The sequence below is a fragment of the Lissotriton vulgaris genome, chromosome 3_1 (genome assembly GCF_964263255.1).
Source record: "Lissotriton vulgaris chromosome 3_1, aLisVul1.2, whole genome shotgun sequence".
Classification (NCBI taxonomy): domain Eukaryota; kingdom Metazoa; phylum Chordata; class Amphibia; order Caudata; family Salamandridae; genus Lissotriton; species Lissotriton vulgaris.
In genome coordinates, this window is record NC_141689.1 from 1,510,786,005 (window position 1) to 1,510,810,384 (window position 24,380).

A 24,380-nucleotide genomic window follows, 5' to 3' on the forward strand; every position below is an offset into this window, starting at 1 on the left:
CAATGAACAAAGTCTTTTGTTTTGGATCCATCTCCTGCTCCTGTGTCGGTACCGAAGCCTTTGGGTCTGATAGGTGCTTTTGCTTCTGTGTCTCGGTGTTATGTGTTTTCGGCACCGAGAGTTTGCTCGAGTTCGATTTTTTCGGTGTCGAGGGAGTCTTCGACGTCGAAGCATGTTTCGGTTTCGACATGGAATGTCTCGACTTCGAGCTCTCCTTGGTGTGGAGCTTCGGTGTCGATGTCGACCATTTCTCGGATCTGACATAGTGAGGGACCGAGTGTTTCGGTTTCGTTGCCGAGCCAGAAGGCGGGGCGTCGGAAACTCTTTTCGGTTGTCTGACCGGGCTCGAAGGCGGGGTCGACACCAATCGGGGTCGGTTTTTTGGCAAAGGGACGTCGTCACTCACGGTTTGATGAACGTCGACTTCTTCGACATCAGACTCGTCCGCTTCCGACCCGTCCTCATCTTCTTCCTCCTCAGAGTGTTCGACCTCGAACAGTTCTGGGATTGCATTTGACTCCATCCTTGATATCTCGTGTCTTCGGGCTTGACGATTTCTAATCGTCGACTTGGAGGAGAAAGCTGCACAGGCTTCACAATCCCTGGATTTGTGGTCAGGTGACAAACAGAGGTTGCACACCTCGTGTAGGTCCTTGTGTGGGAATTTAGCACCACACGTTGGACATTTCTTGAATGGAGTCCTTTCCATGGACTCTGGGCTGGACTACGTCGAAATAGGCCTCACGGTCCCGTCGACGTAGAGTTAGAAATCTTTGGTGTTGACGTTGACGCGCGTCGAAATGGTAATGAACTCGCGCTCGATAAACAATACCGTTGAATTGGAAAGGGAATACGCGCCGAAATATAACTTTTTCTCGAAGTTGATCCGGAGTGCTTTGATCCTCATCCGAACTCGATGGCGGAAAAAAATAATCTAAGGATGGAGCCGATGCCCATGCGCACTATCACCCAAGGGAGGAGTCACCAGCCTTGTGACTACAAAAGACGTCTCCAAGAGAAAAACAAATGCAATCATCGGAGCCCAACACCAGATGGCGATCTATTCATAATGTACCATCTGCAGCCCATATGCCTCGAACACTTTTTTCCCCTCTTTCTATGCGCAAGAGGAAAATGCTATCAAAGCTTGTTTTTGTGCAGGAAGGTGTTCCTGCACAAAACAATCAGCCCTTGCAACGACACAAGGGTGTCTGCATTGGCACACGGCTGCTGTTTGTGTGCCGGCACAGGGGAGGACAGGAATGAGCCATATCTTGTACATACGGCACATTCCTGCATTTTATCAAGGCGCACGGAGGTGGAGCAGGAAGACTTGCTGCATTGCTGTGTGTCAAAATATAGTAAATGAGGGTCCACCAGTATTTTCAGTCAAAGTCTCCTGGGTCTTGGACTCCTCAAAGGTTTCCTCAATTAAACTTAGTACATCCCTTCTACATGTGGTACACTATGCAGCACAGTATCTTCTATGTTTCCAATGCCAGAGCTTCCTTCTGAAATATGATCTACCGGGCCCAAATCGGAGCTCGAACTGTGCTAGCTCAGAGTTTGCTGTAAGCCTTATATGGATACTCCTGATAATTCCTGGTGGGCAGCGAATACCATGTGCTCATTTGTCCAACAAATATTGGATTATACGTCAAAAATTTAAAAGGTGCATTTTTTTCTATTTCTATCAAAGACTTACGTCACAATGCAGTTCCTAAATCTTGCATGCATTCTCATATGTACTCTTCCTGGTCAACTTAAAAATAAAATAAGGCATTGCGCTGCCACTTGGTGTGAATGTTGATGCCGCAGATTAATTTCCTTTTCTTTTTGTTTCTTGTCTTTCTTTGCTTTGCGTTTCCTTCACTCCATGTAGCTGTTACCCACCCAGAAGTGGAAAACTGTTTTCAGCAAGAACAAAGGCAAAGTGATATCCTTGTTACAGAAGAGCATTTTTGCAGACACTCCTTGGCTGAAACCCACTTCGAACATATGTTTTTTCAAATAAAAGCACTTAAAGAATCCCAGAACCAACAACTGATGTCCAAACAAAGCAGGTTTGTGAATCAATAGCAGGTTTGTGAATCAATACCAGATTCAAGCTTCAAAACACTAACAACTGCAAGGAATGCAAGAAACTGAGAACAGTTGATGTACCCACGTGCTGCATCTGTGTATGTTGAGGATCAAACGTGTAGCGAGTCAATTCAATCTTTTTTTTTATTAAGCTTCTCATATAATGCGTTTGAGGACTTTACAGACTACCAACCATTACCTGTAACTATGTGTACAATTAAAAAGAACATTTGTTAAAAATGTCACTAAACAACCAGTGTATCTTAAAATGCTGTGTACCACTTAAAATGATTGTACGTGTTGAAAAACTGAGGTGTAATAGACAATCTGCCAGCTCTATCCGTAATGCTCACAGGCATGTACACAACACAACCCCACACAAACTGTAAATAAGGTCACAGAATACAACATATATAATCCTTAATTTACATGTATGCAATCTTTATTAGGAAGTAAAGTGCTCCGTATAACAGAACTATAAACCATTGTTCATCATGGAAAACTCAAGCAGTTACATACTTCTTAATAAGAATGACAAAGCAAAACACTACATAGGTGGTGGATACAATGAAAATGATTGCGTCGTCCCTATGCATTACAGTGTAGCAGTGCTATAGAAGTCTAGATGTGTACACATTCCTTAATGAAACTTTACTCGTGTGACCCTGCACTTTGCAGGGCACATTTGTCACCACATGGTATACTCCATGTATCATAATTGCACTTCAAGATGAAGTTTGTTTAAAAAACACAGTAACGACACGCTACAGACATAGAAAAAATATACCTAAGGATATATACGTTTTGGTTTCTTTTGCTATGGAGATTATGGTGTTAAAACAGCAAGAAGTGTGCACGGCAAATCAAGGTTGATCAGCAGAGCCAAACGAAACAAGTAACTGAACATTTTTAGATGGCATTACACAACAAAAACTATATGTGGAAGCAGAAGCAGCTGGCCAACAGCTTGCGAAGCCGAAAGAATGTTTTAAAATTGATAATATTGGATTATGTGGTGGAAAGTGCAAAATAAGAGTGCTGATTAAGCAAAGATAAACCCAGAGACCTAGTAGCAGATTCCTATTAAGTCCATACATGATGTGGGAGACTGGATGCGCTCAGTGGTACTTCTACAACCTGCATTTTTGAGCTTTGCTGTTCCTAAACCCTTTTGCCTGTACAAAAACATGGATTCAATATTCCAATTTACACAGCAAACCTACTTATGTGGCTTGGTGATTCTCAACTGCTGGATTGAGGGTTTAGGTAGACTATGTGCAATTGTAGTACATTTATACGTGATTTTTGCACCACGAGATCCATTTCAGTTCAGGTTGAAAGTTTACGTTCCATATTAAAACAAGCACTGGCGTTGCCAATAGGTCTCGCAGTAGGAAAGTTGGAGCTATTGGTTTTGTAAATGACAAAGCCCTTTATGTTTTTAAAATGAAAACAATAATAAAAGGCATTGTTATTTGCAATTGTAATAGCTCCAACTTTCCTACTGCGAGACCTATTGGCAACGCCAGTGCTTGTTTGAACAGTGCTCACCCCGAAATCGTGCGCTTGATGGGACGGTCATATGTGATAATACAAAGGCGGCTTGGTGAGACAAAAAATTCCCTGGATCACATACATTGGTGAAGCAGGGGTGACGGGATTAATCTCAGATTTTTTAATTTCACACTGCAATTCAGTCATGTTCATTTATATTGTGGTTTCACTTAAATACAAGAGCATAACACATGATGAAAAACGTTGTTCTAATTAGCAGTATTAGTATCTATACATTGCTTCCTCCGCATGAATAATAAGTGTTAAAAAGCAGACAGTAGTAGCAGGAATGCGTCTCCTACACTTTTAAACAGTACGTTTGCGTGGTTGTGTGAGCCAGCCATTGTTTTTGCAGCTTTACAGGGCGATTGTACATATTTTGGGTAGAAATGTTCGGCTTAGAGGTTTTCTGTGTTCTGATTACACGTCCACACAGGGACAATTTGGGTTTCTGGATTCGTTTGTTGGGTGTTGTTGTATAGTGTCACCTGTCCGGAGGCTGATCGGATTTTTTCCTATCTGTCTTTGAACCCCAGAGCTGTGTGTCTGCACGTGTTTTTATCCATTAACTCGGAGCCGAGTTGTTGTGTTTCTTGGAAGACACGTAAGGAGGTCAGGCAAAAAGAGGCATAATGTCCTTATCCCCTCTGACATCGTGCCATGATGATGTTTTATATCATGCGTGTTATTTTTTTAAGGAGTTACTGAGCTGGACTTATAGTGTGTGCGAACAGAGGCACAAAATTCTGACCTGTGTGGTGGGGGCGCCCAGTCCATTTTCAAAATATTTCCCCAAGAGAGGGCGAGCAGTTAATGAGAAACTGCGCAAAGTTGGACTGGCCTGTAAGGAGAGGGTAAGGTTTCACAATAGGCAGCAACCTCTGACACGCCAAGGGAGCGCGTGCATTTCTGAAAACACCGACGAGTGCTTCTTTCTCGTGCTTAGTATAATGAAAACATGCAAGCATTTAAGCGGAAATATGTCAAAGCGAAACTTGAGACACATGGCTCTTGAAAGACGTGACAGTAAATAGCGCTGGGAGGGGGGCTGGGCAAGCATGCCATCATTCAAGAGCAGATGGTCAACGGTGACACAGTTACTGTGTGTTAAACAATTAAACAAAGCAGTTGAGTTAACGAGTGGGGACTGTGTTTAAATCAAAGAAAGACACACGAAAGAAAGAGAAAAGGAACGACAGAACAGTGGGATAGGAAAGATTACCTATGAAAAAGGGAGACACAAAGGAAAATAAAGGAATGTAACGAAAAAGAAGAAAAACTATACGTGAGAATTGCAGCGGAAAGAGGATACAAGAGAAAATACAGCGATAAAGGAAACAAGCCGGATAGGGGCGGGAGAGCCTGGTGGGGGGGGGGCGGGAATGCGAGGGAGGAGAAGTGTGGCAGGCGGAATGCCTGTGTGCGAAAGCGCGATGCGCTTGGAGAGAGGCCGGATGGGGGCGGGAGAAACTGAAAGTACGAGTAGGAGGGAGGCTGATGCGCGTGCTTGTTTGGTCACGTAAAAGGCCAGAGTTCTTTGCTTCCTTCCACTCTGAATGTAGTTTGCCTGAGTGGGGCCCTCCACGGTAGTGCCCGTTCTCAGCTCACGGTCTCTTCCAGGCACTCCTGCTTTAATGCATTTGCTCAGAACTTCTATAAGATACTCCTGAATGGGGCATGCCCATCCAATAACCAGGCAAGTATCATACAACATCCCTCTAAGTTGTGGGCCCTCACTCATGTCAGCCACCCAAGGGGTGGACATTAGTGATGAACGCAAAGGTCCAGTGTAGCCTTTGCATTCTGATGACACTGCATCCCACACTCTGGTGCAGACAACATTCCACGTGCAACAGTAGCAAGGACAGTTCTGATTGTAATAGAAACCAAAAGCATTGAAAGCGCTTAAACAATGTGCCTGCAAGCTGGAAAAAATGGGTTTTGGTTAAAGTCGTATTCTGTTTGGTTTCAAATATTTACGCACAAACAAGAACCAAAAAAAAACGAGGTCATTGAAACCAAAGCGGTCATTCGTCTGCAGGTGATCAGATGACTCAAGGGATCTGTTTTTCATTTGTGGCTCTTTTTGACTGTTATTCAAAGAGACTGGCTCTTTCTGTGCAGTTGGCTCGGCGCTTCGTACATCTGCAGTTAATGAAGTCCCTGCGACCACATCAGTTGTGTGTGCTGCAAAAACTCTTTGATCTGAAAATGCTAGTTCTGGCAGCAGTGCAACAGCGAGCAACCAGCACAGCACTGAGTTTATAGCATTCAGAACAAGAACAAGTCGGGTTGGGGCGGGAGAGTGAGAGAGTGGGAGGGAAGAGCTGGAAAAGCCCAGGCTCGGCAGTGCGGCATGGCTGTGATTGCGTGGAGAGAGAGGGGAGGTGCTGGTGTGGGAGGGGGAGGCTGTGATTGCGTGGAGAGAGAGGGGAGGTGCTGGTGTGGGAGGGGGAGGCTGTGATTGCGTGGAAAGAGAGGGGAGGTGCTGGTGTGGGAGGGGGGAGGTGCTGGTGTGGGAGGGGGAGGCTGTGATTGCGTGGAGAGAGAGGGGAGGTGCTGGTGTGGGAGGGGGGAGTTGCTGGTGTGGGAGGAGTGCCGCTAGGGGAGGAGAAGCCTGATGCCGGATGGGGGCGGGAGAGGCTGGGCTTGCATGCGATGCGCGTGCATGTTTACGTGAACTTCATGAAAACCGCGGGGCTGAAAGCCCTTTGGTTTGAAGATGTTTTCGCCACATGAATTCTCGCTCCGCTCGATGCGCTTGCGCACATCGATAGGTCGCGAGACCTAAAAAAATACAAACTCTTCCAAGGGTCTCCCTCCCCCACAAGTCTTTGAGACTTGACCTTTTAACTTTGTATTTTTGGCTGAAGTGGCAGGATTGGTTAATGGTGCTACACATAGCACTAAACCTCTTGGCAGCAATGAAAGCAGTTTGTGCGCAAGTCACATTTGTCCTCTGTAAGATTATACATTCAGTATTCTATGTGCTCTACCTCCAAGCAATATCTTCACTTTAAAAAAAAGTATTATCTAAATTTTTAGTACAAGATATTGGCAATGCTAATTGTTTATCATTCATGAAGACCGTAGGAAATGATCATGCACGATAATCAGTTTTGATTTATGCAGCGTAGGGTACCAGAAAAGGCAATATTGGCTTAGTTATGAATGGCGTATTTAACTCTCCTATAAGGCCATATTATATAATGTAGAAGCTACACCCGTGTCATGGGAACTTAAATGTCACCTGTGACTGTAGCACATATTGTGCCATCCACTAATGTGACAAGGAAAACATGGCTTCAGGCCTAGTCTTGAAGTCTGACTGCTACAGTTTAAATCTGCGGCCTGACCAGTCAAAATAAACATTTTAACAAGGGGAACACCTTCCTTTTGAAAAATAAGCCACGTCTGTGGAGGCCTTTTAGTAGACAAGCTAGAGTGCACAATGTTTAAAAGTTGACTGGTAAAAATATAATTTTATGATGGCCCTAGAGTGACATGGCCCCAGAAGATATTTCCACTGAGGAAAGGCCCTGGCTGTAATGTGAGAAAACTGCAGTACAGGTTAAACTTATTATCGTGTGGGGACCAGCTAGCAAAATAATTCAACCACTCTTTTTAGTATTTATTAAAAACCCAATTCAATGGGGACATAAATTTTTTTATAAATATTTAGGTAAATAAGTTTAAGAAAATTACCTTTTACCTGCTTGATAATCTTGAAAGCTAATCTGCATTTGCTTTCAAGCAGCTCTCAATGAAGCACACAAAATTAATGGTATGTGAAAACTGTTCCCATAGCTGAGACAATTTTACAGGGGAGTGTGAAGGTGTTTTCTTTCCCGGAAAGGAAGACCAGTTGGTGTGGGCCCAGGAACTTAATTAACTTCAAAAGGTCCTTCCTTGCCACAAGTAAATGCCAATTCACACCTGGAAAGGTTCCAGCCTTTGTCCGACAGAGTCAGGCTGGGTCCAAACTCAGTAGCAGGAAAGCTACCCCAGAACCAGTTTTGAGTGACCACAAAGAAGTGGACAACTTATTAAACTGGCCATGCCTCTGGGTGGGCACACAAGCACCGCATAAGGGGGAAGGGTTCCCTATTTTGGAAATAAAGCGCACTGTGGGATTATTTGGAGTAGGGGAAATAGGAACCGATGCAAAAGGGGTAGAGTTGGCCCTGAGAACTTTCACACTATTGGTTAGGGAACAGAGAGTAGTTACCCTCAACCACTACCTGGTGCCAAGCATAAATGTGGCACCCCAAGGCATCCTCTTCAGACACTCTCTGGACCTGTAGGAGAACAGATGAAGGACTACACCTTCTGTTTAAGACCAGTGGGGGAGACCTGAATGGCCTGACCTCTCCCTCTTGTACCCAGAATAAAGAAGTGGATTCCAAGGCTCAGTTGGCAGACGTCCTGTGTGGCTACAGGGATGCAAGAAGCTTCAAAGGCCCTTTTTATGAAGTGCCCAGCTGATCAACAGCAATTGGATACGAACTGGACCCTGCTGTTGGGCTCTAGCTGACACCATGCAAATCTCTAAGTGCATCTCTTGCGGTCCTGGGGGCCTTAGAAGTGCACTCTTATGGTTGTTTGGGAACCAGAAGAAAGTATGGAAAGTTTTGAAATATTTCCTCCAGAGGTTCAACGGGAATCACCAGAAAAAGTATCTGACTCTCCACAGCTTTGGATTAGATTTCAGCTGCATTCCTTCAAAAACCTCTGCAACTCCGAAAAAACAACTAAGTCCCATTCTGCATTGGGACTAGAACATTTTCAGTAAGAAATCTCCAAAGCATCAGCAGGACCAACCTGCTTCAGGTATCCAGACTTCGCTTCCATTGAGGTGGAAGGATTTTTCTTCTCAAAAAGTGACTAAGTCCTTTTCTGAAGTGGGACTCACACTTTTATGACTAATTGATTTTCAGACTTCCACCAGGACCATTTCATTTGGTGTATCTGACCCAGGCTCCATTGCGGTGAGCGTGAAATTACACCTTGGTATTGGTCTACTGTGACCATTGACACTTTATTTTTCTTGCCATGTTTTGCTTATAACTTCAAGAACTCATATCTTCGGTTTCCCTTTTTGTATTTTTGTGAATTCGGTGTCATTTTCCTGATTACATTTGTCTCTCTCTATATATATATATATATATATATATATATATATATGTAAATTGGGGTGGGATTTCTTTTGTGTTGTGTTTTTGACAAACTATTTTGGTACTTATAAATGATTTGCACATTTTTCCAATTTGGGTCAGTCTGCTCTGTGCCATAGCTATAGGGGTTGAACTCTGGGTTAAATTGCTGAAACCTTTTTCTGCCCTTAATGTGTTAGTGAATTTATTACTGTATAATTCACTTTGTTTCATATTTATAAAACTTTCAAAAACAGTTTAACTATGCAGAATTCTGATCCTGGGATAGTCCTCTTTTTCATATAGTGGAAAGAGGATATCTTTAAAAAAGAGCTAGTAGTGGTTGTGAATGAATCAATATCCTAAATTAGTCTTTGTGAGATATCTGTGGGAGAGCCATTAAATTGCGAAGAATACCTAGGTGGCGATTGGTTCATTTCACTATTATAAGTACCACTGGGCAGAGAGAGTTTCAATACTTCACTACTCTCAGGCTGTGTTCTGGATAGATATAAACAATTTTCCTTCCTGCCATACCCATATGACATGGTTAGACCTCTACCGGTGAAGTGTGTCATTTACAGAGTTGTTTTAGGAATATGTTTGTAAATAATATGTGCCAGTGACTCGTAACACTGTTAAACATGGATATGCATACATTAAGGAAAGATATTGAGTTATAAGGAAGGCATATGATCTAAAATAAAACAGAAAAATATGTGAATACTATCAACTCTCAAGGCTCCAGTGCATAAAATGATGTCTACTTATCTTTTGTCTAAGACTTTATTTTCATCGCCATATTTTTTTTTTAATTTGCTTCGACTAGGAATGGGTTTATCAAAGGGCAACTGTGAACTGCAGAAAGCAGAGATTTGAGGCCACAGTTTTTTTCTTGAATAGAATACGTGTGCCTCTTTAAACACAGTTATTGACTTTGCAACTACAAGCCATGATCATCAATGCTTGTTTACCCCTTTGAGCTATGTTTTTGTCTGAACATTTGTGGAACATGAATCCCAAATATGAATTTGTGAATTATCTCAACAACAAAGGTTACCAATTAATCATGTACACACACTTGCATAAACATAGTGATCTATAACCTGTCCGATTCTCTTATGGGCACATTATCTAAGCACCGTTTCTTGAAGGGATAAATATTCATGATCACTGGGCTGTGAAAACTGGAAACAAAAATAAATTACATCTGAGAAGACTACAGACAGGTGATGTTTGGTCACTGCAACCAGAAGACTGATTTTGACACATAAATAGGGTATTTACAGCTTACGTTAAGCACTTTCCTTTGTTTACATAATGTGTAAGAGCCATTGGTTACACGTGGCTGCCTCCCCCATTTCCTCCAGCACTTCCTCTTCCGCCTGCCCCTCCTCCATCAATGCCTTCCGTGGACTGAGGTGAGGGAGGGCGTGAGCTCCTTGGACGGGGCTGGCCATTGATTCCAAGCGGTGTCCCCAAGCGATGGCTCATCTGGGAGGCGGTGTCATCAGATTCCCAGCGCTCTAACTCCTCCCTCACCAACCGCTCCATTTGGTCACGGTGGATTTCATTGTCACGACCAAGCCTTTCATCCTGAAATTCAGAGACATGCTCATGTTTACATACAAAAGGGGCCTTTGAGAATCTGGAAATAATAAAGTACTATTACCCAATCAATATGCACAATAAATATCTTCATAAAAGTGTTCAAAGCAAAATGTTTACAAAGCGTGACACAGCAAACATACACATACATTTGGATGAAGAATTCTTGTTGCATACATTTAAAAAAGTATATTTCAAGTGGTTTCAATTTCTCCATCTCTAGTGGCACTCTACAGAGACACCACATATTGCTTCACTCTATTTGTGTTACCTGGAGACCGCCCCTTAATAGTTTACTTTTTAAATTAGGACACCTCTAATCATGAATGTAGATGCAACAAATTAACATTTCTGTTATTGCAAATGATGTGACTTTTTGTAATACTTCTTCAGCAGTGGTCCATCCCCTAAAGAATGGGTCGTTTTGGGATTAGGAGGTAGAGTCTAGGTGTTATTTCAACACTGATGATTATCAGAGAAATAGCCCCACAATGCTAAAGGTGTAGATCTGGTAGAACAGTAAGGGACTAACATTACAAGAACATTATGGGCTCTTAGGTTATTTGCAAGACACATTAAACCAGAGACAGTGCGTATAGATATTTAGGAAATGTTCCACTTTAGCTTATTGGCAGGATATATATGATAATAAGACAAAGTAAGGGCTTCATTGAACAGAAGCATGGTCTCCGAGAAGGCTGGCCCAGGTTGCAAAACGTCCTTGTAGACATTTGTCTTGAGTTCACCATAAGGCAGTTGAAGGTCTAGGACCTCAGTCGCTCGTTGTATTACCACAGCAAATGGGGCACTCTCCTTCGTTAGAGGCGCAAAAGGTGATTTCAGCCCTTTATTAGGGGAACTATCAAGCCTGTTGCCCTCCTCTAAGTCCATGTAAAGTTTGTCATTATATAGAAAGGAAAGGGCAGGGGGCAGAGTAAATCATCCCCATCCCCATCATCTTAAACTCCAATAGGCAACTAACTCTGGTTAGAGTTGGAATAAAAAGACAATGGAGCCGCTGAGGGTGTCTCTGCAGTAGTGGAGGTATGGGAGAAGACTCCGGTAGTGTGGGGACTAGGTGCGCATAGCAGATTTGTAGCACAACCGTAGATGGGACGAAGTGATAGTGTTATTTGATTCTCCTCCTGTGTCAGCACCGGTGTTGGACAGACAGCAGTTACTCGTGCATAAACGCTCAGTCAACCAGGAGGGACCAACGTGGGTCTTGCACACGTATGGAAGTCTGCACCAGAGTCAGTGATGAACTCGCTGGGGATTCAAACCACACAGAGGATGGATCCACTGGTGACAATTCAACTGCGTTTCCTGGTGCGGGAAGGTACATCAGAGGAAACTGAAAGAGTGCCAAAGATATGCAGCAAGGCCTTGACCTGCTGCACTGCCAACTGTACAGGCAACTTGGGACATATTGAGATCAGCTGTGGAATTGGCAGATATAGAGCGGAGGGATGGGGGTCTAATCCCGCTTCGTCAGCTTATGTTTCTGCATGAACTTAGACATACTGGAAGACTTCGACAACAAAGAAGACTTCTTATGGAGAAGTGGACTTGGCAGCAGAGATGGGTCTGGACCTTTGACCCGTAGCAACAGCAGGACTTACTCGAGGCATGTGACTGCTTTCTGTGGTTTGTGATGTACAGCTGTACGATTCTGGATCGCCTATGAGTGCATGAGGGCCCACTCATCCCAAGACTTGGAGTAATGCCAAAAGCCCAAACACCAAAGATACCTGGAGTAGGTCAGAAACTGACACAGTTTTCTGCAGTCAGAACTTGGTTTGAAGCCTGTAGTTTCTGGAGAAGACATTGTTCCCATGCACATTCGATTTCGTTTTTAAACCAGTCAAAAGAGTTAGAAATAATTTTGTGCTGTGCAACTGCAGAACGCTTTGCTGGGTCTTTGTTACTCGCTGCACCTATATTTTTGCCCGGTTTTCTGTACAAACATCTTTGCAATGCATGAGTAGAAGGATGTGTGCCCTCGGGATTGAGAAATAACAAGCATAAAACGTAGCACAATATATATTTTTTAGTTTTACTGTTTTTTCTGCACCGATTCCATCAGCCAGCCATGCTAAATGCACTTTACTAAAACGCGATGTTTGGCTCAAGGTATTAAATATGACTCTGGAGTGCTTGGCTGTTAATGGCTACTAAAAGCATCACTAAAAAGTAAGTACATACAAAAATATTTTGAAACACTGGCTAAAAAGTGCTGCATAACCAGTCATATTTTTCACCAGTTTTTTCTTTTTTTTTTTTACATAGTGCCACGTCTGATGTCGGTAAGGTAAAATATTCTTGTTTTATTCACGCCCAGCTAGGCAATTAAATGGTAAATTGTTTGCGCACATGTGGTAAAACAAATGTAACTAACACAAGAGTAGAAAAGTACAAGTAATTCCCAATATTCCTACAGAGAGCACGCAACCTGTGTGCAGATTTTGCCTTCTAAGGAGAATATCACTGGAAGTTTATACAGTTTAAAGACAAAAAAAGTGAAAATTAAATTCATAATAACTATAATAGACATGTCTGTCAGTTAGCAACTTATGGCCAACATACTGTGTAACTCTGAGCCACAGACCATCTGAAAATGGACAAATGGTAAGGTATTTTATATTTGTAGAGCAAGTACCTGCCCTTCAGCAAAAGTCAGTGATGGGAGATAGGTCACTGGAAGAGTATGTTGAGTGCAAAGTCACATGGAATACAGGGGACAGAATACTAAGCTGAAAGGGAGGGTAAAAGTCAACTGATTAACTGAAAATGTATGCGCAGTTTGCAGCTGTCTGTTTAACACCTGGACATTTTTTTCTCAAGATGACGCGCTCCATACCGTTGTTGTGGCCACCTCATGAACCTGTTTTAAGGAGTCTGTGAAGCAGATAAACAGATTTGGGTGTAAAGATCTGCACTTCCACTAGATAAACTGAGACTCTCACCTCTGTCACCCCATCAAGCAGTCTGCCCAGCACATCTCTCCTTTTCAGCTTGGCCCTCTCCATTGCTTCCAATTTTACAATCACAGCATCTATTTTGGAGACGATACTTCCAATAGAGTGCTCCATGCGATCCACCCGTCTGACGAGACTGCAAGGTAAAAAACCAAAGACCTGCTTCAAAATAAATATTTGTGTAGCATCTTTCAGGAGAGGACTATGAACAAGACTCCCCATACAGAAAGCAGCTTCCTGAAATGTTTTTGTTCTGGTGACTGTGAAGGAAGATGTTGAAATAGGAGTTGACCTTGACCTTTCCCTCAAAGAGGTCACCGACAATCCCCCCTATGACACCATGCTTGCACCCCAGGTAAACGAGCTGTTCATTTTACATAAGCTTATGAATAAGTCTGGTCCCAAAACACACCTGTGTCCAAGGCCTCGCCACAAGTATCAATTTATGGTTAAGATATATTGAACCGACTTGTTACTATTTAGAACACCCTATTGCTATTGTTAGTGCATGAGTGCTCTGTACGACTGCTACATAAATAAATAAAATCCACTGTGCGCAAAGGGAACAGCCTCTTTTTATTGGAACCTTCTTTGAGTGTCTTCTGTCGGCATGGAATTAAGATTTTGGCTCCCAGTGTTTTTATTTTCTCAGTAATTAAATGGTCTTCTTGAATATCCCAGCTGTGAGGAATTTTCCCTCACGACTATTATGCAGGTCAGGTTTCCAGTTGGTCTCTTATTTGGGTGTCATATTTCCCATTACCAATCTTACTGTCACCACATTATGTCTCCCCTCAAATTTGTTTTATTCAGTTTCATGATTCTGTCCTCCACATTTACGTAATCTACCTTATTTTTCTCCTACTGAGCAGTTGTTTGCTAAAGGTGTTTATAGTTATGGTCTTCTTGAACATTGCAGGCCTAATCATGAATGCGTTGTTTTGGAAGATACTTCATAGAAAGCCTGCTGCATCCACAAACACACACAATACACTGCATTTACCTCAGCTGTTTTTGTTTAGACTACGTTTCGGCTTGGAATTGTGATAGCTGTGTGCTCCATTTTTAGGTCGAATGCTGTAGCAGGGTATGCTGTGGAAAGCCTCGTCCACTCTCCACTCATATTTGTCATTGGCTTTGTGTCATTGTCCTTCTTAAATGCTGGCTTCTGATTGGTAAATAGATTTTTAAGTCCCTCCTTGTCTCCATTTGTTACCGCCTATAAGGACTGGACCGTTTACAGGTCATGGCACACAGTCTGTTTTATCATGGCTAACAGCACTATTTGTTTATTTTTATTTTTTTATTTGCAGCGCGGTCCGCTTTAACTTTTGAGGCTGCACTTGTTTATTTAATAAATTAGCCGCGCGGTCTGCTCTCTTTAGCAGCCTTGCTTGGTTATTTAATTAATTTGCTGTTTTCTTCTGAATGAGGGGTACAGCGGGGCTACAGCCAGGCACGTCAAGCGAGGCTTGGTTCTGTTGTGGTGAAAGGCAGGCACTTTTACCTAAATAAGCATTTGCAATGCAATAGGTATACCATTTACGCGTGTTTGAGCTACTGACATTTCAAATGACCATGCCTTCTATTTTAGTTTTAGTTTTTAAAACATAAATAAAAAGCATTGTCATTTACAATGCCAAAAGCTTAAACTCGTGTAAATGCAAGACCTATTGCATTGCAAATGCCTGTTTTTAATGCCATCCAAAACTCATTTTGAATCCCTGCTGTTTCATAGGAAAGTTTGAAAAATATGACAACGGGTGATGTGGATTATTATGGTATGGAAATGTGGAGGTGATTCAAGCTAAACTACAAAGCCAACGTAAACATTTTCTTTAACTCCTCCACTGCTGGTGACGGAACCACTCCGTCATCAGCCGCGGTCGCGCTGTGCTGATGACTGAGCGGTTCCATCACGGCCCCGTCGGAACGCCTGCGCGGCGCGGATTCAGCGCTTGCGCTGAACGTTCTATTGAGCGGGAGGGGCCGTGACGGAACCGCTCCGTCATAAGCACAGCGCAACCGCGGCTGGTGACGGAGCTGTTCCGTCACCAACATGCGCCCGCCGCTCTTCGCTCCGCCCCCTTAGCACTGCGGCGGAATAGCTGCCGCAGTGAAGGGGTTAAATGTGGTTTCTCTAGTAGGGAAATTTAGAGTATATGGAACTGTTTCCTCTGAAGTACTGTTAAGCGTCCACCTGGTGGTTATGCACTTTACCCACTTATGTAAAGACAGAAAAGAAAATATGGCCAGACTACAGCATTTTTTTACTGCCACACTTTACTGAGCCAAAATGTACTCATCTTTAAAGCACAGCAACTGTTCTGTGCAGTTTTTATAGAGCTCAATGTCCAGTCTTGTACATGGGTGGTGATTGCCAACCCGAGGTCTAGGTAGAGGAGGTCTTCCCAGCAGTGCAAACCCTGTACAAATGTTGGGGTTTGAGACCCACAATACCTGTAAGTGTGCCTTTTAAGATGTGTTGATCCCGGGCCTTTCAGTTTGACTGCTCCCTGTCCCAGAGTCTCCCCTTGTCAAGAGTCATCTTCATTCTGAAACAAGGTATTTTGCATAACTTGAGGTCGTTTTCGAGTTTGGCATGAGCTTCCTCGACTCGACAGCAAAAGCAAAAATTATTCATTTACGCTCATGTTTTCAGTCCCATGAGGTCGGAGCATAGCTGTTTCTTGATTTGACTCAAACAACTATTACTTTCACATTGGTTTGGAAAAGTATCTAGATAAGATTGGAGAATGCAAACATTTACAGAGGAAAGCTTGTAATGGTACCTCCACACTTGTGGAAAGTGGGATTACTGTTTCCCCTGCTAATTCTCTCGACTTGATTGGGTCCTTGAAATGCTTCATCCCTCTTGAGGATTCGGAGGAACTGCTCCCACAAGGAAGAATACTTCAGAGAATCTGAGGACCTCATCAACCGACTGGTGGAGCGTGATTATCCTAGGAGGATGGTTAAACGTGCTAGAAAAAGAGCATGGTTTAACCAGAGAGAATCCCTATTGACACCCAAGCAAGGCCCTACGGACACCTTTGACAGGATGATATGCGTCACAACATTCAGCACTTGCAGCAATGAGATTAAACAAATCATTAACGGACACTGGAAACTCATCTCCGATGATCTGGAGATACCCAACCTCCCTATGCACTCCTTCAAAAAGGGTAAGAATGTAAAATACGATGTAGTACGAGTACTCCTCGAGGTACCTCCCCAACCTACTATCCAAACAGTGTGGCACCTAACAGAGATTGTTGGACATTTTAAGTGTGGGCATTGCAAAGCCCTTAAACGGACTATCGAAACCAAACAGTTCCGTTTTAAACAACACACGATTGACCTACATGCACATACCAACTGTAATATTACAGGCGTGATTTACGCTATCCTATGCCCATGTGAGAAGATATATGTAGGTCAGACACGACAGAAAGAAAAAGGCACGGATATTACAGCACTGTAGTAGGATCAGATGTGGCACAGTGGGGGCACCCCTGGTAGATCACTTTCAGACACTAGGACACCAACCCGAATCAATCAAGTGGGTGGTATTAGAAAAGGTTACCCTGTGAATCAGGGGTGGTGATTTGATGGGCTGAACGAACTAGACACTACAAATGAACAACTATCATGTCTGAGCAATGAGTAGCCACTGTAACCTTTGTTTTGGGCTACACACTATCAGTCTGTGTACAGGGTACAGCAAAAAGATGAGCGATCTTGCTATCATTGTAACAACATCATGCATAATCGCATTTGCCTTAATACTGCTCTCAACCAACTTGATTTGGGCCCGTTCCTAGCATACGAAAACGGTTTCTCCATAATACAATTTTCCACATGCAATGCTTTTACTCTCCAATTGTCATTGTTACTGCACTGTCCGTTATCAATTAGACATAAAATGGGCCACATTTATATTGATCGTACCCAAGGGATAGTTTGAGTAATACAGACTTACGGCCAAACTGTTTCTTCATAAAGCAACTTTGCATACACTATGTTTTTCTTTCCAGCTGCCATTGTAAATGCGTTTTCAATACTAGTGTATGTAAAATATGCAATCCACAGGAACAGCACACTATATACTGAAAAGGACGGGCTCACCCCGCCCCACCTCTTAATCGATTAGACACTAAATGTCCAAGACTTGTATTGATTGATTGGTAATTGAGAAAAGAAGTCAGTCAGACTCGTTGTTTCATTAGATCCATGTATGCACTCCTATCACATCTAGCCACGTTTCCAGTAATAGCCTTCGATTTATTGCTACAAATGCTCCCATGACGAGGACACACCTTACGTTGCCCCACTTGAGGTGCATAGCTTTTCCTGTCATCCGTTCCCATCAAGGATTTACAATGTCACCATGTGCACATCCATGGCTAAGTTCTCAAATCTTTTCTTCTTAAGATCTCAAGGATCCCTGCAATATTGATGCAGTTTTCGCCTACCCACGTCTTGCTTAGGTCTGAGTTTTCCGATACATAATGGGTCAGTACTAGTGACTACTCACTACGCGCACGTCGCATGAACGTTATGGAGCCCGTCCTTATCTAGGCAACGTTACTCGGGCCAGGCTGTCATTTCGCTGAGTCAAGCGCGTACAGGTATGTGTTGATTAAGATGCGGGTCGAATCCGCACTTGGATATTGGGAGATTTTCTTAAACTGGGTTATTGTACCTTTCCCCTTGGATTTTCATTATACGTTTAGCTCATTGTTTGCCTTATGAATACGTGATTCAACAGGGATGCGGACATCTTTTTTAATGTTAATTTATGTATTTGGCATGGGCGCCACGTCCCACACTGTGAGTCTCACTTGCATAGAGACAGCATGGACATGTCTGCCCTCATATACTTACCTTAGGACACGTCTTATTTTTCGGATATCCGCTATTTATCAAGTTGACACCTTTCCAACGTCCAGCCACCACAGCCCGAGGTGCGGACGTAGGGTTAACTACTGGGCCGATGTCCCATTTTGCTTGCAGGATTTATCAAGCACACCTTCCCTCCTTCACTCATTTGTGGCATCGCAGTCCAGACTCATTTTTTGGATGTTATTTTACCACGTGCAGTTGCATTTAGGGTCTTCAAGACGAGCCACGTTTTACATGCCATATAGTCTGAGTGTTTGCAACACAGTCCTGCTTGAAACAGACTTCCAGGCCTATGCTAGGACGTTCTGGTTCGTGCCACGTTCCGACTGGATTAATGGCCTTGCCCTACACCTTTGAGATATGTGAACCACGCAGGTCTTATTCACTCATAAGTAGTCGTTTCAATATTCATTGCATGTCCCTGTGGTACTAGCATACTCAGACTGTTTGTTCTCTTAGAAGGCTACTGATCAACCTTGGTCCGGGTGTGTGGAAGTAAAGATCCACCTACCTATGTATTGTGAGGATTCGAAGCCCACAATCAAAGTTTGTTTGTGATCCAATTTCACATCTTCAAGTAAGTGCCTTCAGCACCCCGGAGGGTTGCATACTTTCCCCCTCCCCCTCATGATCTGCCTGATGCGACAGGAGCCTAATGTGTATCTCCCTTCTTTGTCGTTCTCCCTGACCTAGGAGCCCAAGGGCCCACCGCTTCACAGTCTGTGGCCTGATTTGTCTTGTTGCATGAAATCGGTAACCATTTACTGCTATCTCCCCCTTTCATTTTCTATGAGTTATTTACCCAATCACCTGACTAATATCAAATATTTGATTGCTTTTAGGTGCTTTTTTTCTCCCCCATTCCTCCAGTCTTTGGTCCTGATTAAGACCCCAGGATAAGGATCAAATTACCTTTATTGTATATAGGGGTTGAAACGTCGACAGTCCTGCACTAACTTTCAAGCATAGACGACAGAGATGAAATAATTGAGCCTATTATTTGCTATGTTTGTGTCATATTAATTTGCCATCATCTGGCTGGATAGGTTTCAGCTGTATCTGTTGTATATATTCCACATTGCCTTTCCTCTCTTACAACCCTCACTAGCACATATTTCCCACAGAGCACTCTATTCCCTTTTCTGAGCACCATTTAAAAAAAATTTACAGACAATATTGCTGTCGTGAATAATCATGTAATGATGGAGAATAAAATCATATTTATCTGAATATATCATGGCGATGTTTGAATAACCTAAAACTACGTATATTGTAAAATTTTAATTCCACTGCGACCATTTTTGTTGTACTGCATGCTACCAGGGTCCAGTCGTATTTCGGGTCACCCCATTGTTACATAACTCTGGGCAGTATAACAGCTATCTATGATGTGATTGCCTGCTAATCTCTAGGAGGTTTGGGTGGACTTTCTCTGCCATTTACTGCCCGAGGGGTCTCCTTGGTTACCTTCATGTTCCCTTGCTCTGAGTAATGTTTGCTAGGAAGCATCAGAATCCTGCAGTCAGCACGGCCTGTCTCATAGGTATGGGTAAGAACCATCTTATTACCAGTGACACATGTAGAAAGGATGCTCTGCAGTAAGCAGAGGATTCTGGTATGTGAGCACCAGGTGTCTGGTCCACTGAGTGCCAATGTGGCATCAGCTGCTACACTATACGCTTTACTGGGAAAGCGGACAGCCATAAAGGGCATATCATGGCCTACTCTTTGCTGGTGCATACTTATTACTGGAACAGGCAGAAGATTTTCAACTAGGAACTACTTATGGTCCTTTGTTATTCCGGATACTAGTTAAAAGTCACTCTTCCACTATGTTGAAACATTACTGCACTCTCCAAAGCACTATCCTATATCGCACCCTATACCTGTCTCAATATATCTTCTACCTCTACTCTCTCATTCATCCCAAACTCCATAACACTATGTTCCCACAAAATAACACTTCGTAGACTATTCCCTCATTTACCCCTTCTTGCATCATCTCATACCTCTTTTACTATTCAGATCTCCCAAACAAACCTTTCTAAACCCTTCCCTCTGACTCTTCTCCCTCCTTCTCCCATTTACTCATCCCAAACCTCCTCCTACTGCTATGAACTACCCCCCCCAAAAAAAAAACTTTCTAGACCCTTCCCTCTTCTATCTTTCCACTATTCCTTTTCAATCCAAATAACAGACTAACATGTCCAATGCTCAAATTAATTTCATATTTCCCAATACTAATTCCCCCACTAATCCTGTTTGGGTTCTGGAGAAGCGTTCTACATGCCAAAAAGCGCTTCAACACCTCATCAGGGGTAGCAAGCGCTATATAAATGCAAACCTTTTCCCTCTTCTATCCCTCTACTATCCTTCTCAATCCAAATAACAGAATCATCCACCGCTCAAATTAATTTCATATTTCACTACACTAATTCAGCACTAATCCTTTATGGGTTCCGGAGTAGCGTGCTACTTGCCGTAAAAGCGCTTCATCGCCTCATCAGGGCTATATAAATACAATTGCAATTCATTACAATTACAATACCCTATCTAACGGAATATTCCTCACCTTGCACATTGCTTCTGGTGCCAGACAGAATGATTAAACTCTTGCAATACTTCCAAGGCACCACCAGGTGGACCCATTTGCCTTCCTTCAACTCCGTCCCACCTCCAGTCAGGTCAACATGAAAATGCATATAGGTTCCATGCCTACGCACGGATGTTAGTTATTTTTTTTTGTTCCCTTGGGCACACAGCGTGGATGAGAGATTAAAATGAGCTGACACTGCAAGTTTAACTAGGAGGAACTTTACTAATTTCTGAAATTCCGCACCACGAGAGTGAGGAGGAAGTTGGATGTTGAGGATTTTGCAGTTAGGTACAGTACCAAGCAGAAAGAGTGTTATCAAATGTAATCATCTTGTTCTTCTGATGGATACTTCTGACCACAGATTCTTACCTTTGAATCGCTACAGACGTTTTGCCAAAAAACCTAGAAGACCAAGTGGGAAAAATCACCCTGGACGGAGGCCCATTTGGCTGCCTGGCAGATGCCCAAAACACAAGCAACCCCAAGTCAGTGATAGCATCACAGCTTTTGCCCTCGTTGAATGAGGTCACGAGAAGGATAAGACACAACATACTTTGATGAAAAAGACAATCCTTACGAGAAGGCTTGTTTCTCGACCGCTTTTTATTTCTTCGCACCACCGAATCCAAAAAAGACTTATCACACACCTAGTACTCCCTAGTCCTACCTATGTAACAACTTAAGGTCCTGATCAGTTCTTACTGTTTAGTTTCTCTTCTTCCTTGAAGGGATGTGGCAAAGTGTAGAATGTGGGGAGTGTGAAGGACTGCTCCACAAGAAAAACTGGCAGAGCTTTGGAAGAAAGGACGGAAGAGTCAGGAAAAAAGGCAGTATACAGAAAAAGAGGTAAGCCGCCGCCACTAAGCATACTGATGCAGCACACAGACGTGCTGATAGTGAGAAACATAGTTTTCAGAGTTAAAAGTCTAGGCTCCAGCTGTGTAGAGGCTAAACAGGAGCACACACCAAGGACAGAACATTAATAAAGGGAGAAGGGGGAAACGTGAAAACCCCTTAAGAAATGAACTCACAAACAACAACTTGAATAATCTGGGTTGATTAGGTAAATTAAGAAATGCCGAAAAGGTCGATATGTAACCTTCAACAGCGCCTACATCAAAACCTTGCTGGGCCAAAGACAAGACTAAAAACAGAACATCAAGCAAGTTTTGTCTGTAGGGATCAACGTACGAATAGTTTGTTACCTGTCGGTGTAGTTTTGCAGCTTGAAGATCTTTCTGGATTCACTATGCTGTGCATATTCCGCAATCTGGTGGTTGGGTCCGGAATCGCAGTCTTTTTTCTCTTTTTTTTGTAGCCCAGGTGGGCGTCGACGTCCCACCTTCTGGTGTACCTTCGGTGACGTCGGCATGCTTCCGGCGGAAGCTACCACCCTTGGGCGCCATCTTTGGATTCTTTTTTCTGTCTCTTTTTGTCTTTTCTGCTTGTAGTGAATCCATGGCTATGTATGTTAATCCTTTTTTTTTTTTTAATGTGATTCTTTTCACATATCTTGCAAGCTTCAACTTTCTTTCCTTTTCTATGCATTTCCACCTTCTTTTCCAGCCTCATCTTTCTGGCGGAGGTGGGTGGGTTTGCTAGTGAATCCAGAAAGATCTTCAAGCTGCAAAACTACACCGACCGGTAAGAAACTATTCGTTTTTCAGCGTGAATCTTTCTGGATTCACTATGCTGTGCATAGATTTTGTAGCGGTTTTTTACTTTTGTGGCGGCTGGGTGGAAGATGAGTGTTGGTTGTTGAAAATATGTTGAAGCACCTTTTGTCCTACTTGTGCTTCCTTGTTCATTTGAACATCCATGCAATAGTGCTTAGTGAACGTGTGCGCTGAAGCCCATGTTGCCGCCAGGCATATGTCCTGAATTGGTGTGTTGGCCAGAAAGGCAATTGTTGCTCCTTTCTTCCTGGTTGAGTGGGCCTGTGCTCCTACTGTTAGCTCCTGGCCCGCTTGCTTGTGGCAGAATTGTATAGTCTGTGAGATCCATCAAGCTATGGTGTTTTTTGTCACTGGTTTACCCATGTAACTGTTTGCGAAGGATACGAAGAACTGTTTTGTCTTCCTGTGTCCTTTCGTCCTTTCAATGTAGTGCATCACTGCCCTTCTTGCGTCTAGAGTGCTCTCTCAGCGCATGTAGTGGGGTTTTGGAAGAAGCTAGGGATCTGAATACTTTGATACATGTGGAACCTTGACGCCACCTTCGGCATGAAGTGCGGGTCCGTTCTCATTACGACCCTGTCACTGTGTATCTGAATGTAGGGTTCCTGTAGTGTTAGAGCCTGCAGGTCGCTCACTCTCCTTAGCGATGTGATTGCTACCAGAATGGCTGTTTCCATAGTCAGCATTTGCAGTGATGCTTTGTGGATAGGTTCGAAAGGTGCTTTCATGAGCTCTGTCAGTACTAAATTTAGGTTCCAAGCTGGTGGTGGCATTCTTTTTGGTGGCGCTATTCTTTTAGCCCCTTCCAAGAATCTTTTCACGACCTGAAATGTGAAAAAGCTTCTCCCTGTTTCTCCTCTTGTGTAAGCCACAATCGCCGCCAGGTGTACCCTTAGCGAGGATGAGCTTAGTTTAGCCTTTATTAGGTGCGTGAGGTACCTTAGCACCGTAGATTCCATTGTCAGTTTTCGGTGTAGTTTTTTCTTGCGACACCACTGAGTGAATCTTTTCCATTTTGCCACATAGCATTTGTGTGTGCTGGGCCTTCTTGCCTCTCGCAGCACTCTCAGGGTGATCTCTGGTAGTTTTAGATGTGCGAACTCTAAGTCCTCAGGAGCCAGGCTGAGAGGTTGAGGCTCTCCGGCTCTGGGTGTAGAACTTCTCCGTTTTCCATAGAGAGTAGGTCTCTTCTTTTTGAGAACTTGTGGGGGGGGGGCCCCTGCGCCATCTCCATTATCTGAGAGTACCAGGTCTGCCTGGCCCATTGTGGTGCCGCCAGGATCAGCGTCATGTTGCTTGTCATGCATTTGTTCAGAACCCTGGGGATCAGTGGTATCGGGGGAAAAGCTTAAGCAAATGTCTTTCACCAGCTTATCCATAGGGCATTCCCCTGTGATAGTGCTCCTGGTTGCCTGGATGCAAAGTATTGGCATTTTGCATTCCGGCGTGTTGCAAATAGGTCTATTGTCGGAGTGCCCCACCTCCTGAATAGTTTCTCTGTCTCCTGTATATTGAGTTCCCACTCGTGGGATGCTGAAGTCTGCCTGCTGAGCCAATCCGCTTCTACGTTGTCCTTCCCTGGCAGGTGTATGGCTAGCAGGTCTATTTTGAGTGGTATTGCCCATCTCCAGATTTCCTGAGCCAAGCTTGACAGGGGGAATGATTGAGTTTCCCCTAGTTTGTTTATGTAAAACATCGTTGTGGTGTTGTCTGTTTGTATCAGCACCTTCTGGCTGTACAGGTGTTTCTGGGAGGCCTTGAGTGCTAGCAACACTGTTTTCAGTTCCAGGTAATTGATGTGTCTGACCGCATCTGTAGGGCTCCACAG

At 43.4% G+C, this 24,380-nt stretch overlaps 1 protein-coding gene across 1 annotated transcript in view; it reads right to left on the reverse strand.

The window, feature by feature from the left end:
* Positions 1 to 2,502: 2,502 nt before the first annotated feature.
* The window catches only part of PKD2 (polycystin 2, transient receptor potential cation channel), a 226,531-nt gene continuing 204,653 nt past the window's right edge, over positions 2,503 to 24,380 (reverse strand). Inside the window, exons 14-16 of the mRNA XM_086961972.1 lie at positions 13,364 to 13,511; positions 6,424 to 10,385; positions 2,503 to 3,448 (exon numbers count right to left, since the gene is read on the reverse strand). Coding sequence (XP_086818098.1) covers positions 10,128 to 10,385; positions 13,364 to 13,511 — 406 coding nt within the window. The 3' untranslated portion in view covers positions 2,503 to 3,448; positions 6,424 to 10,127. The remainder of the gene's footprint in view (positions 3,449 to 6,423; positions 10,386 to 13,363; positions 13,512 to 24,380) is intronic.